This window comes from Coffea arabica, chromosome 11e (genome assembly GCF_036785885.1).
Source record: "Coffea arabica cultivar ET-39 chromosome 11e, Coffea Arabica ET-39 HiFi, whole genome shotgun sequence".
Classification (NCBI taxonomy): domain Eukaryota; kingdom Viridiplantae; phylum Streptophyta; class Magnoliopsida; order Gentianales; family Rubiaceae; genus Coffea; species Coffea arabica.
In genome coordinates this window covers 58,233,055-58,246,342 of record NC_092331.1, presented here as the reverse complement: position 1 = coordinate 58,246,342, position 13,288 = coordinate 58,233,055, and the positions used below count along the sequence as shown (strand labels likewise).

Here is a 13,288-nt window from a genome sequence, read left to right as displayed (position 1 = left end):
TTAAAATTGTAACTTTATGTCTTTTACAAAATCAAGTCAGTAAAATTTGGTCTCAATTAAATTTTTGATCACTTCTTATATTGAATCCATTATGTGACCTGCTGCACATAGTCATTTTTTAAGGGACAAAAAATTTAGATTTCATTTGTAATTAAATGAATGACTCAATCTATGTCCATATTTGTCCATAAAAAAGTAGGATCTAACCTCAACTATATTTATTTTTTCCCTAAAAAATGAGATCTGACCAATTTATATTCATTTTTACCACTAAAAAAAAGGATCTGATTTTTTTGTATATATAAAATACTAACTACATATGAGTCATACTACGGTGATTTCAGGTTAAAAAATGAGTGGAAACTTATGTTGGGACCAAAATCTACTAATTTCAATTGTAAGGGCTTAAAATTAACATTTTAAAAGTGAACGAGAAAAAAAATTTACTTGACGAAATATGAGGAATATTTTGAACAATTTTTCCTAAAAATAATTAAGAAAGCTAAACTGGTGTGGTGCTGTAAAATAAAAATATTAAGTTTCAAATAATTAAGAATTTAATGTGATATGATTTCTTGGGATGACAAGATTCAGTCCGCCCTTTGACCATATAAAATCATGTCCACGTTGGTGATTTAGACCATCAATACGGCACAATCATACCCAGATTTGTTGCTAATCAATGATTTCAACAACTTATGAATATTTTCTTTGTTTGGAGATTTATTGCTAATAAATAATTCTCTACTTTGAGTTACGTGAAGAAATTGATTATCTCTTTCGGCCGTCGGAGAACAAAGGCGTACGCTTCGAACAGTTCTGGGCTACATGTCAAGCAGTGAAGGTGGGTTAAGTTAAACAGAGGAAAGGGACTTTTACGATTGGCATCGGGCTTTTGGAGGCCTGCTTAAGTAAATGTTGGTTCAACTGGCTGATTTTGAAGCACGAATTGGACTTCTAAAAGAGGCTTATAGTATTTTGGAGCAAGAAGAGGGATGTTGCTCATGGCCCCGTGGCCTTTGTAATCATGCTTTAATTTTCAAGAAATGTTATTTGCACTTTTATTTTTGTGTTTACTGCAGTATGAGACTGATGGCTCAAACGACTACAACAATTTTCAGCCTGGTTCCCTGAATACTACTTTGCAGCTGATTAAAGACATAAAGAACATTGATATAGTTTTCCATATTGGAGATATTTGTTATTCTAGTGGGTATATTTCCCAGTGGGATCAATTTACTTCTCAAATTGAGCCGATTGCTTCAAGAGTACCTTATATGATTGCGAGGTATATTTGTGCATAATTATGGACTTGTTTCTTGCCTTTTTGGAGTATCATTGACAAATCTATCTTTTCAGTGGAAACCATGAGCGTGACTGGCCTGACTCAGGTTCATTCTACGGTTACATGGATTCAGGAGGAGAATGTGGAGTGCTGGCTGAAACAATGTTTTACGTTCCTGCTGAGAACAGGGCCAAGTTCTGGTAAGGGGGCCAACTGTTTTTCATCCATTTATGCATACTATTCTGGGGCATGGGAGGAGAAATTTGGATGTTGCCTTACTACTGTTGCACTATTGACTCTGTCCATGTCCATAATATCCAATTTGCATTTGTTCACGTTTGCCAGCCATATTACTATGATGATATTTAGATAGTTTCATCCATTATCTATGATTTTTGCGCGGTTCATTATTTCATGAATATCTTAATAAAGGTTTTATCTTTGGTGGCATCATCTTTTACCTATTCAGTTTTATTAGCCTAAAGCCTTAGACAATATTGTTAGCTTATTGCTGCTCGTGGCTAATGACTCATGTTAATTCAATCAAAGCACATTGTTCGTGAAGAAACTACTATCGTATCAACAAAGGTAGAGATGTACTTTCGGAAAGAATCCCTACTTGGAGGTCTGACGTGCAAATATTGAATGTGCTGTATCTGGAATATGCAGCATGATTGACTTCAGATCTTAATTATCTTATTCTGTCAGGTATTCTACCGACTATGGCATGTTTAGGTTCTGCATAGCTGATACTGAACATGATTGGAGAGAAGGAACGGAGCAATACAAATTCATTGAGCACTGCCTGGCATCTGTAGACAGACGGAAGCAACCTTGGTTGATCTTTTTGGCACATCGTGTTCTTGGTTATTCTTCAAGCTTTTGGTATACCTACAGAGGAACATTTGCAGAACCAATGGGAAAGGAGGATCTTCAAAAACTTTGGCAGAAATATAAAGTTGACATTGCCATTTTCGGGCATGTTCATAATTATGAACGAACATGTCCCATATACCAGGTATTAATCTCCATACTTCTTTCATGCAGCTGTATGTTCACAATAGATTTAATCAGCTGGCATAGTTTGTGGACATTTCATCCTCTATAACTTGTTCTCATTTTCCTGCAGCTTAGCTGAATAATAAGTGACTCATTCAACTCATAGATCAGGCTGTCCAAGTCTCTGTCCCATCGTAGGAGTTTATAAGTCAGCAGAAATTTAGTTAAGGAAATAAACAATAAAATCCATGTCTCCGTGTATCCATGCACATGGTTAAACTGAGAAGGTCATTTATTGCTTTTTGTTTGACGAGAAAAAGAATCCTGATGCAAATAACATGGGAAGGCAAGATCAATTTGTCAGAATATTGTCAAAATGAAGTACAAGCTTGAATGTCATTTACTTTGTTCTAACAATCTTACAGTTTGCAGTCAAATGTTTCATTGTCTACCTTTGTCAGGAAATTGTAAACTTGATGAAGATCAAACTCATGTCTCTTTCGCTAACTTTGTAGCTAAAATTTTATAACTTATACCTTTTTGTTTATGTAGAATACTTGTACAAACAATGAGAAGCACTTCTACAAGGGCATCTTAAATGGGACTATACACGTGGTTGCTGGAGGAGGAGGGGCAGGCCTTTCTGACTTTTCTAGCATTGTACCTTTGTGGAGCATCTACAGGGACTTTGATTATGGGTTTGTAAAACTGACAGCATTCGATCATTCAAACTTGTTGTTTCAGTACAAAAAGAGTAGAGATGGCAAAATTTATGATTCCTTCAGAATTTCCAGGGGCTACAGAGATATCTTGGCTTGCACAGTGGATAGCTGCTCAAGTAAGACCCTGACATTTTGAGTGGTAAGCAAATGAAAATCTATTGTGATATTGGATCAGGAAGAACAACCAAATGTACATTGTTACTCTGTAAGACGATTGACTTAAAGGTTATTTGTTGGGATTGATACCACATGTAAACTGTATCTAGGAGGCACACCAGTGAATACAGTATATTACTTCTTGGTGAGTTGTTAATCCTGCAATATTTTCACGAATCGATTCTAGAATCATACACAATGCGAACTCAAGAAGTTGGATTGTTACGTTACTAATGTTGCAATGTTTTAAAGAAATGAATGTAATCCTACTCAAGATACTGGATTTTGTATTGAGTTCTTCCCAGTTAAAAGGAAAGACTTGGAAAAGATTCACCCATCATTCATATCAACAACAGGGATTATTCAAGTGGTGCCCAGCCAGAAAAACGATAAATGGCACTTCAAGCCACAAGCAGCGTTCAGACAAACCCCTGGCCATTTACGGCCACATTTTCCATGTAAGGTTAGATGGATAAATGATTATAACTATATCTGACTCTCATTAGGTTGCTCCACACACCCCCTAGTCCTTGAATCTAGTGGCCTCGAGTTGGAGTTGCCGCATAATGCCAAATAAGACCTTTTCAATCTGACATCAGTTAACACTACAGGCACTTGGAAAAATGGCTTACCCAGGCAAAATGAGAGGGGGGAAAAAAGGAAAAAATGGCCGGAAGATCATCTTGTTTGGCAAATTGTACAACAATTTTGAGCATACTCTTCTCTTGATTCAAGGGTTTTTCTATTTTTAAGTTTCTCTCAAGTTTGTTATGTTCTAAGCCACTTACTTATGGCATCCTAATGGTCCAATTTGACGAAAAATAACAGAAATTTTGCAGTCAGTTGTAAGGCGGTTTTGTTTTTCAAGGAAGAAGGGAAAACGTATGGATTTATGGATTGTGGCAGCAGCTGCTGGTGCCGGCTATCTGGGCAAACACCTGCAGAACTTATCACTGAGTGAGAAGGAAAAATTAGTGGAATCCTATTCCAAAATCTCAAACCTCAGGCAATCAGAACCCCAGAATTTTCTTCAGCAAATTAGGGACAACACTTGTCCTTTACGCAGATTGGCACAAAAAGATGCACATATGGAAGCTGCTTCCGAGCAAAATGATGTTTTGGACAGGCCTTTGGAAATGGATCAATTTAACGGTGGTTCAGTTTCACTACTTACAAGGGCATCCATCAGTGGAAGTGTTAGAATGGTGGAAGATATGAATGTACTAAAGTTATCTAGTCCAGCACCCGGACTTGGCGAAAGCAAAAGCTGTTCAAACGATATGGAGTTTATGTATGGTAGTAGTCGGAGTTCTGCAAGACTTAGCAGGTATGAATTACTTAAAAGTAGGTCTTCCGGCTCCGGGCATGTTCTTGAACCTTTAGGTTCTGTAGAAAATCATCTTCAAAAGATAGGTGACTCTGCGCATAGTTCACTTCCAACACCGCTTGCTCCAACAAAAGGACTAATGTTGGTATCTAATGGAGATCGAATTTTGAGACGATATATTGGTAATTCACTTGATTCATTGTCTACTGATGTGGAAGATAACCCGAGTGATGCCTGCCATAACGACAGTTGTGCCTTTTCGAGTGCTCCATCCTTTTATGACACTGAATCAGTCGAGTTGCAAGAGCAGGTCAAACGAAAAAGTTCCCAAGAAAAGTTGCTTGGCGGAGCAGATCAGTCATCAGGTTCTTCTGCTTGTTCTGCAGTGATGAAATTATTTGGTGTCTAATTCTCTACTGAATCCTTTATTTCTGCAGGGATGTTTAAACTGAATGCTTGTCCTATTGACTGTTAAGAAATGTAAATATGGAACATTCACGATTAAGAAACGTAGATAGTACAATGTGTTGGTGTGTTCTTTTACACTCTTTAATTTTGTTATTCCTTTTATCACAATGTCATCAGAGCTACCCAGCGGGATGCTCCTGTTCTTGATTGGGTTGACAATTGGCATAACGCCTGAAGTTTTTACTTATACAAGGGAAGTTAAGAAGCTGAATGAGAAACTAAAACTGGCCGAGAATTTAGTTCAAGATTTACAGGAGGAGCTTGATATGAAAGATAAGCTTACTGTGAAGGAGCTTGCCGGGGAAATTTCTCAGCCTCTGAGCACAAAGAATCTCTCTTCATTCAATGAGGAGCCTACTGTGTCGTGCTCTGATCCAGGTGATGACAGCAAATTGTCCATGAGTAAAATTGAGGCAGAACTTGAAGCTGAGCTGGGGAGGCTGGGAATACATATGGATCTGGAAAGAACATCCGACTTTGGGGAGGAAAGCATTTTTTTTTTCTGAAACGATAAAAATTTTATATCATTGTAAACTGTACAAATTTGGAGCAAAGGCTCCTATCTTTACAAAAGTGCATTTAGCACTATGTAGTGGCGTAGTTCCACTCCATGTCACAAAAATTCAAAAGAGCAATTTTGCTCAAACTATAGCATAAGCTATCAGTATCTTCATTCTAACTTCCCAAAAGAGCACATTCGAAACCATAAGGACGGACATCATAATAGCAACTATCGCTTTGGGGAGGTAAGCATGCATCCAAGAATTTGAACTTTACTTGCACGCATTAGAATTGATGGATTGTAGTCCTGCTTCAGCATATTTTTTCTTCATGATCGAGACACAGGCTTCTCATCTGCTTCCTGAACTGTTCTTTTGTTAATAGATACCTACACTAGTCATCTTTCTCACATTTCTTGGTTAATAATAATTTCCCGAATATTTATCATCTAGGCAATTTAACTGCTGAAGTCTTTTTTCGATCTCTTTCCACCTCCTGGCCTCCCTAGATAATTTTACAGGCAGAGGACATTGAATCAGGAGTCACACGAAATATTATGTGCTTCGATATAGTATCTTCAATTGTTTTGGACAATCTGGGGACTTCTTGGACCCCCAGCTACATTGCAGCATGTCTTTTACAGGTTTCTTCTTGCTGCAGTGTTCTCAATAAGCAAGTGAATGACTTCTTTTATTTGTGAATAATATTAACAGGCATGAAACTAGGAAAACTTTGTGGTTGATTTCAAACTTTACCATTCGTCATTTTTGGGCTAAGTTATAAAAGCATCTAATGGTTTGAATGGTTCATCAGCCTGATTCACAATGCGAAGTAGACGCCATTCGAGGAGATATGAAGTTAGATGCGCTCAGAAGACAGTATGAAAATGCCTCCGAATCGGTATCAGATGAAGAAAGTGATACCACCAATGGACCAACTCCACCTGCAAATTATGCAGTTTCCCCCCGCGAGTTGAGTATGCGGTTGCACAAGCTAAGAGAATCAAGACTTGAAGCACGTATCAAGGAGCTTGAAAATGCGCTCCAGAACATCCAAAACGAATTCCATTCTCTGGAACCACAATGCATTACGTCTCTTGACTCTGCATACAGCGACGGAGAATCATTATCAACCCCAGAAAGTCCTCATCAGCTCTGCCGGAATGCTACAGATACGTTGGACGAGGTGAATGGAAGGACAAGCAAAGTGACAGGAAAAGATCCAGAGGCTAATTATGCAGTACTAATCCCAAACCCATCAACCAAGAACTTTCCCCATTTGAGAGAGCACCGGACGACGTCCCAAAGAGCAGAGATGATGGGTTCATATCTCGGCGGAGACAAAAGATCCAGTAGCTCCTTTCAGATGGACTGAGACCCCTGAAAAAGCAGTTATGAAGAAGCATTGCAGCAAAAGATGGTGGTAAATTTGAAGAAATATACAGATGGTTGGGAGACTTCTTGACAGCACAGATCAGGGTCTTCAGCAGTTTAAAATGCTGAAGAGGTTTAGCAACATGCAGATCAGAACAAGAAGATTGTATAGATGGTTTAGACAGGAAAATACGAAGTATACAGTAACAGGCAATAAGGAAATTCCTCAAAAGAGTCGTCCATATTATCCTTCCCCTACTAGGAAAAGGAAAGATATTCAAATAGATGAATGAAAGACTGAACTCATCGAAGTTAGGTACTATATAGCCTCTGTGCTCAATTAGCTCCGACTACAGCTTACTTCAGATTGAAACTGAAAATGCTAGGAAATCTTTCCCAACAAAAGGCATGGCAAGGATGCTTTGTTTCTTTTTATTTGCAGAAAATGAAAGAGAGAAAAAAAAATTGAAGAGAGAGAGAGAAGAATATAGGCAGAAAGAGGGAAGAAACATGCAGCCTGTAGTTGAATTAAAGAGGGATGATAGACCTTAAATCTCACTAAAGTTCACAACTTTCGGCCCTTTCTAATTGAACCTTCATTCCTAAATTTTTTCCCCCTTAATCACTATATACATCATACGGAAAGAATTTTCTTATGCCTAACATATAACAAGAAGGAAAAATATAACGACCCACAGAGTATTCCGCTTAAAATAAGAACCCAATTAAATGCGGAAGGAACGTCAAATATTGTTGCTTCAAAATTCATTCCAAATACAGCAGTCACCACAGCAAACACTGTTGCGACAAATGTGGCCCCCGTCAAAAGTAACTCAAATTTTATCAGCTGGTTCTGAACATTCCCCTGCGATGCAAACAGAAAATGACTTTTCATGATGCAGCATCAAACATGATGGGAAGCAATAATGGTAATTAACAAAAACAAAATGTCAGATTTATGATCTTTTACCAGTTTTATAGTGATGAAGTCCTCAGTATCATCAATGTATTCTTTAAGCTGTATCACCAAGGAAAACAGAAGATTCTTAGTGTTCATGATGCAACACGGGATTAGTTTAAGCATGCCAACAAGCTAAATCAGCATACTTTGTTCAGTACAGACACTAAACATGTTAGCCTGTGTGTTGTGGTAATGATGCCCGTGCAATAATGAAATCTCAAAAAGTGTAATAAGAGCTGGATGGGCAAATTACATGAATTAAGGCCTTCAAGGAATGTCTAATGGGCGAAAGCGGAAAAAATATGCTATAGATATACTAGAAAAGTGAAGCACAGGCCTCTCTTACCGATAGCAACTTGTTCAGAGTATTATCAATGAACACAAAGTAAGCCTCTAGCAACATTTCGAGTTGATCAATATTTTCTTCACTATTAGATGAACTTCCCAAGCTTCCATGTTTACTTGAACTGATGCTGCTGAAAGCCCTCTGTAACTTTTGTACTCCAATACATGAGCCCACAGGTGAAACGGGAGCAGATTTTGATCCAACTCTGGAAGCAGTGAAAAAAGTAGTTTGATCATACTGCTCATTGTTGGCATACGCTTCCTTTCTCTGTTTCTTCTCTGTTAAGTACATCTCGGCCATATCACCATCATCATCCATGAGATGTTCTATTTCATCACACACCTGAAATGTTGATTTAATAGCCAAAAATTGCAGCATTAGTAGTTAAGCATCATTTTAGTAGCAACTAAAATATGTAAGCATACCTTCTGCACTCGCTGAGTTAAAGCAAGGAGGTGGCCCTTCAATCGGCGGACATGTTCTAGATTAAGAGTGCTTATAGACGAGGCCAATTCGTCAAGGACTGGATATATCTCCATCTCCAATTCTTTCGCCTACTAAATTAGGAAACTTCATAAATATGTGGCTCGATATTAACACAAGCAGTTTGGCAAAAACACAGTTTATGTTCATACTGGTATTCCCGAAGCTATGGCATGCTGAAATGTGTATGGAAAAAGAATTTTTGCCCAATATCAACAAGAATAAAAATCTATTTTCTCTTAATAATCCAATGAAGGATCTTACTCCATCTGCAGAGATCTTAATTCTCAACTATCTTTAATGTGCCTAAACCAAAAACTATATGCTCTACAAGTAAGATAGAACAGCATAAAGAAGGCAGACCTACCATGAGCCACCTATTACAGAGTATAACATACCTGAGCATCAAGAGACATGCATGTCAATTCCAAAGCCAGCTCCAAGGCCTTGAATTCAAAAGGTAGATCATCTGAATCAATCACCAAACAAGGTACACTAATTACTTGGAGAATTAAAAGGTAACTAATTACTTGGAGAATTAAAAACTAATGGGGGAAATACACTACCAGAAGAATCGTCAGCAGAAGGAAAGACATTATGTCACAAACTAATATGCACTAAAACTTCACTCCACACAACAGATACGCTGAAACATTCTTTGACATAAAGGGATACTGCCAACTAGATCTTTATTCCTTTTTCTCACGTCAAACCAAATGCTTCCCCATATCAATTTGGGAAAGGGTTAGCCAGCAAAGGGGAAACAAGTAAATGTTTCACCTGGCATTTTGTGTTATTCAAGTACCACAAAGCTCAATGGCTTAGGGTACCATCAGGTGTATGCACTGGTGAATAATTATATCTTATAATCCTTCATATTGACTATTGGAATAACATATTGCAACAAAATAATCACCCAGCTGCCACTCATGACCCAACATAAGAAAATGGAATGTATGGCCTACTAACAAGTCCCAAGTCAGATAATGTGAAAAGGATGATTTAGAAAAGAATGACCTTTAGCTACAATTCAAGCATGATTCAAGAATGAAGCCATGCTATCTCATGAATTCATCTCTTCTCTGCGCAGAAATACACTCTCTGGGGCATGATTTAGTAATAAAACTGTCAAATCTAAGAGAAAGTATGGCCTTCCAATACATCTGCTCTTTTTCTTTTGGCCAAAAAATAATAATAATAATGGCACATTACTGTAGCAGGTATCGGTGTAACAAATTGAAATGCGCAGCAGCAGCCAAGTGGCGCTTCCTTTCTATATTACCAGTTTCCATTAAGTGAAACCACAACCGTAACTCAACCCAAATTAATCCGCCACTGGAACTCTTACCATGCGAAAGGGTTGCAGGCTGGAACTTCGAAAAGTGGAAGAAACGAATTTATAAAGCTACCTAAGATTTCATGGGATAAGAATTGTGTTGACCTGAGTTTCATAATAAAATGCAGCATAATGTCCAATAGAGATCTTCTAGAAATCTGGAAAATCAATTTGGTCTTATTCTAAAACTTCCAATTATAAAGTAAACTCTGAAACTCAAAACTTCTGCATACCTATTCACTTTTGAAGTTTGGCTTTTACCTTAGATAAATTTATCAAAATTCGCAAACAGTTAAGCTACTGCCTTATCCAAAAGCTTATGCTCTTAGAGGTAAGTAACTTATTCACAAATACCAACCAAACACAAAGTGTAGTCCAACAGCATAAATTTAGTGTTATATGGTAAATAAGAAGTGCTAAAAAATGAGACTAATATAAACACACCAGCTTGATCTTTATTTGCTTGAAGGCGTTTGCACAATTCTGATTTAAAGTGAACTACAGATGCCTTATCCAAAAGCTTAAGCTCTTAGAGGTAACTTATTCACAAACACCAACCAAACACAAAGTGTAGTCCAACAGCATAAATTTAGTGTTATATGCTAAAGAAGAAGTGCTAAAAAAAAGAGACTACTATAAACACACCAGCTTGATCTTTATTTGCTTGAAGGCGTTTGCACAATTCTGATACATAGTGGACTACAGATGCATCCAACGAATTCATCAGTATGACCTCATCAGCCGTGATTATACACCTAATCATTTCAAGATTAACCACGATAGCCTTTTCTCGACCCAGAATGCTGGAAGGATAGATAAACATTGGATCCAACAGACGAAGATCCCTTGATGGCAAAGAGCAATGCCTCATCACAGTAGCTTTATCCAATTCCAAAATCTTTGAATTCCCATTTTGATCAATCTTTACCCAAGACCGACTTCCAAGTCCATGCCCCCTCTTCTTAAACCCAGGATTGCCCAACCCACGAAAATAATCTTCAAGACGCCCATTTGAAGGAAACCTTGAATCGCTGTTACTTGGGAGAAATTCAGGAAACTTGGAAGGAATTTCTTGAGTTTGACGTTCTGCCATTTGCTTAACTCAGCTATCAGACGGTTTAAACAGATCAGCATCGGCAATCAGATTGTGAGTGAGTCTCAATGCATTTTTGGCTGATAATTTGTTCAACAAAGCTCACAACTCTTTGTCATCATACTAAGGCCTCTTTGTTCTCCATTGTATGTAAACCTGAATGATAATAGGAAAACCATGCATTCTCAGTAAGGCTACTTATTACACAAGATTTCCACAGTCAATAAGAGAAAAGAAATAAAAAAGAAGCAGTGAAGTGCTCAAACACATTAAAGAATTCCCTCAATTATTAAGTTTACAAAAACAGATATTTCACTCAAAAAATCTCTTAAATTTACACATTTCAGAGATTTTTTGTATGCTAAAAGTCCTGAGGCTTTCATTCACCTTTTCTGCACATTGCAATACAGTTCTACATGCCTGGGACTTCAAGAGATTGAATTCAGCAATTTGACAACAGAAGATGCACTAATCCAGCTGCTTTAAAATCAACATGGCCACTTGCAGCTGTCTTATAACAAAAATGTACTCAAGCTCAGCCATGACGGTGAATTGAAAATTCAAGGCCATATGCAGCCACAATCTCATAACAAATGTGTACAGATCAATCAGGTCTTATATAAGAACACAAGATCTTTGCCCCTCATTCTTCCAAGAATCAGAAAGATCCTTATAAACAAGAAAAACTATTATGCAGATGAGTGATTGGGTCGCCATTGATACAACAATGATTTGTTACTGTTGGTATAAAATAAGCTTGTATCTTATCATTGATACCCTCTCTGAGTAATGGAAAACAGTTTGAAAGCATGCAGAAGAAAGAAAATGAAAATAATAGTTAATTTCAATCTTATTTCTCTCCCAGGAAATAGTGGATAATATAGCACCCACAACATCCAAAACCTTTCATTTCTAGTTCCATCCTCCCTACTGCACCTCAGAAATGGAAAGCAATGAATACCAAAAATTGCCTGCTTATTATCATTATTATTTTTGGTTTCCAACTTCCATTATCCAAAATAAAGGGATGTGAAAATAAAGTCCACTACATCGATTTTTAAAGTCAATTTAATTTGCAAAAGTCACCATCCTGCCAAAAGCGGCATAACGCAACACCCTGTTACTCTGATTCTTCCACAAACACAAAAAGGAAAAAGTTCAAAGCTTTAAAGCACATCCAAAGAAGCACGAGTCATAAATCCCCCTCCCCTTTCAAACCCACCTCAATTTACACACAGAATTCTGTAAGGTCAAAAGATAAAACCCCTCCCTCCCCCCCCCCCCCACACACAACACACACAAAGACTACTTCAGCTTTCTAGAGCTCAAATCTGAGACCCACAAAGCTAAAACCATCAAAATGGAGGTTAATTACTTTATCAACGTTAATTTAACTTCAAGAAAAGCAATTCCAGCAATTATAGCTTATAAAAGTTGCAAAAGAAAACAGAAAAGTACAGCAGTCACGAATCCCAGCTGCACAACTATCTAAAACCTATTAAAAAGATTAATAGAATGCACCCCAGATGTATATTCATGGTTGAATTCAAGCGTAACGCACAGTGAATTGTAGAAATGTAGGAATTAAAAATTTTACCTTTTTCAGGAGAAATGAAAACTTTCAAAACGGTGGGAAAGAAGAGAGTAGAGCTGTCACTGTCAGGAGGAGAGGAATTACATGTGAGCGTGTGTGCGTGTGTGGAGTTCCAGGGATTTAATCTCTTCTCTGTTCTGATTCTTACGCTTCTACTGAAAAGCGTTAAGAGCACTTGGGCGCTTCTTTAACGCAATTTAAGGTCCGTTACAAAATTGTACTAGTGTATTTTTTGGGTAAATTACTTATAACCCCTTGTAGTTCTATATAACATCAGATAATTCCCCCTAAAGTTTTAAAATAGTCATATAACCCCCTATAGTTTTATGTAAAGTAAAAAATAAATAGAAAACACAATTAATTATGGCGTTTATACCAAACCCACGCTAAAAGCACGTGTGACAAAATTTTAATATTAGTTGAATTGAATTCAAATAAGTTTTTATCTGATACTAATAATAAAAACATAAATTCTAGTTGTATAATTCTTTAAATTATATTTATCATAGACGAGACCAAACTGACCTATGACTTTTTGCCTTTACACTTTTTGAATTGGTCTTACTAACTATCAAATAAATTTGTTCAAAAAAAGGAAATAGAAGAAAAGGTTTAGAAGGGAAAGAATCCAAGGTCTGAGAATG

At 37.3% G+C, this 13,288-nt stretch overlaps 3 protein-coding genes across 6 annotated transcripts; 2 read left to right on the top strand and 1 right to left on the bottom strand.

Annotated features, from left to right (window-relative positions):
* The first annotated feature begins 661 nt into the window (after window positions 1–661).
* LOC113719212 (probable inactive purple acid phosphatase 1) lies at window positions 662–3,319 on the top strand. Of its 2 annotated transcripts, XM_027244346.2 has the most exons (5): window positions 662–1,288; window positions 1,360–1,485; window positions 1,994–2,303; window positions 2,837–2,982; window positions 3,079–3,319. In XM_027244346.2, exons 1-5 carry the CDS (start codon window positions 1,047–1,049, stop codon window positions 3,140–3,142), a joined length of 888 nt encoding a protein of 295 aa, XP_027100147.1. In that variant the 5' UTR covers window positions 662–1,046; the 3' UTR covers window positions 3,143–3,319. The 2 variants fall into 2 exon arrangements, with proteins under 2 accessions (XP_027100147.1, XP_027100146.1); XM_027244345.2 differs by having other exon boundaries at window positions 2,837–3,319.
* A 727-nt stretch (window positions 3,320–4,046) lies between these two features.
* Window positions 4,047–6,895, top strand: LOC140004051 (uncharacterized). The gene is made up of 2 exons (XM_072072316.1): window positions 4,047–4,854; window positions 5,075–6,895. The coding sequence occupies exons 1-2, from the start codon at window positions 4,047–4,049 to the stop codon at window positions 5,461–5,463; spliced, it is 1,197 nt and encodes a 398-aa protein (XP_071928417.1). The 3' UTR covers window positions 5,464–6,895.
* A 436-nt stretch (window positions 6,896–7,331) lies between these two features.
* LOC113719210 (magnesium transporter MRS2-5-like) lies at window positions 7,332–12,807 on the bottom strand. Of its 3 annotated transcripts, none has more exons than XM_027244338.2 (8): window positions 12,648–12,807; window positions 11,438–11,557; window positions 10,603–11,206; window positions 9,020–9,090; window positions 8,564–8,692; window positions 8,139–8,480; window positions 7,802–7,849; window positions 7,332–7,696 (listed from the first exon to the last, which is right to left on the bottom strand). In XM_027244338.2, exons 3-8 carry the CDS (start codon window positions 11,048–11,050, stop codon window positions 7,466–7,468), a joined length of 1,269 nt encoding a protein of 422 aa, XP_027100139.1. In that variant the 5' UTR covers window positions 11,051–11,206; window positions 11,438–11,557; window positions 12,648–12,807; the 3' UTR covers window positions 7,332–7,465. The 3 variants fall into 3 exon arrangements, with proteins under 3 accessions (XP_027100139.1, XP_027100140.1, XP_027100141.1); XM_027244339.2 differs by having other exon boundaries at window positions 11,438–11,561; window positions 12,648–12,806; XM_027244340.2 differs by lacking the exon at window positions 11,438–11,557 and having other exon boundaries at window positions 12,648–12,806.
* Window positions 12,808–13,288: the final 481 nt, after the last annotated feature.

Bases quoted from the DNA above. Each gene is read 5' to 3' on its own strand.
- LOC113719212 (XM_027244345.2), top strand. From the start codon at position 1,047: ATGTTATTTGCACTTTTATTTTTGTGTTTACTGCAGTATGAGACTGAT. The intron at 1,289-1,359 runs GTATATTTGTGC...CTATCTTTTCAG, and splicing joins GTACCTTATATGATTGCGAG to TGGAAACCATGAGCGTGACT. The intron at 2,304-2,836 runs GTATTAATCTCC...TTGTTTATGTAG, and splicing joins GAACATGTCCCATATACCAG to AATACTTGTACAAACAATGA.
- LOC140004051 (XM_072072316.1), top strand. From the start codon at position 4,047: ATGGATTTATGGATTGTGGCAGCAGCTGCTGGTGCCGGCTATCTGGGC. The intron at 4,855-5,074 runs GTTCTTCTGCTT...CAATGTCATCAG, and splicing joins CGGAGCAGATCAGTCATCAG to AGCTACCCAGCGGGATGCTC.
- LOC113719210 (XM_027244338.2), bottom strand. From the start codon at position 11,050: ATGGCAGAACGTCAAACTCAAGAAATTCCTTCCAAGTTTCCTGAATTT. The intron at 8,481-8,563 runs GTATGCTTACAT...TCAACATTTCAG, and splicing joins TAACTCAGCGAGTGCAGAAG to GTGTGTGATGAAATAGAACA. The intron at 7,697-7,801 runs GTAAAAGATCAT...TTTGCATCGCAG, and splicing joins ACTTCATCACTATAAAACTG to GGGAATGTTCAGAACCAGCT.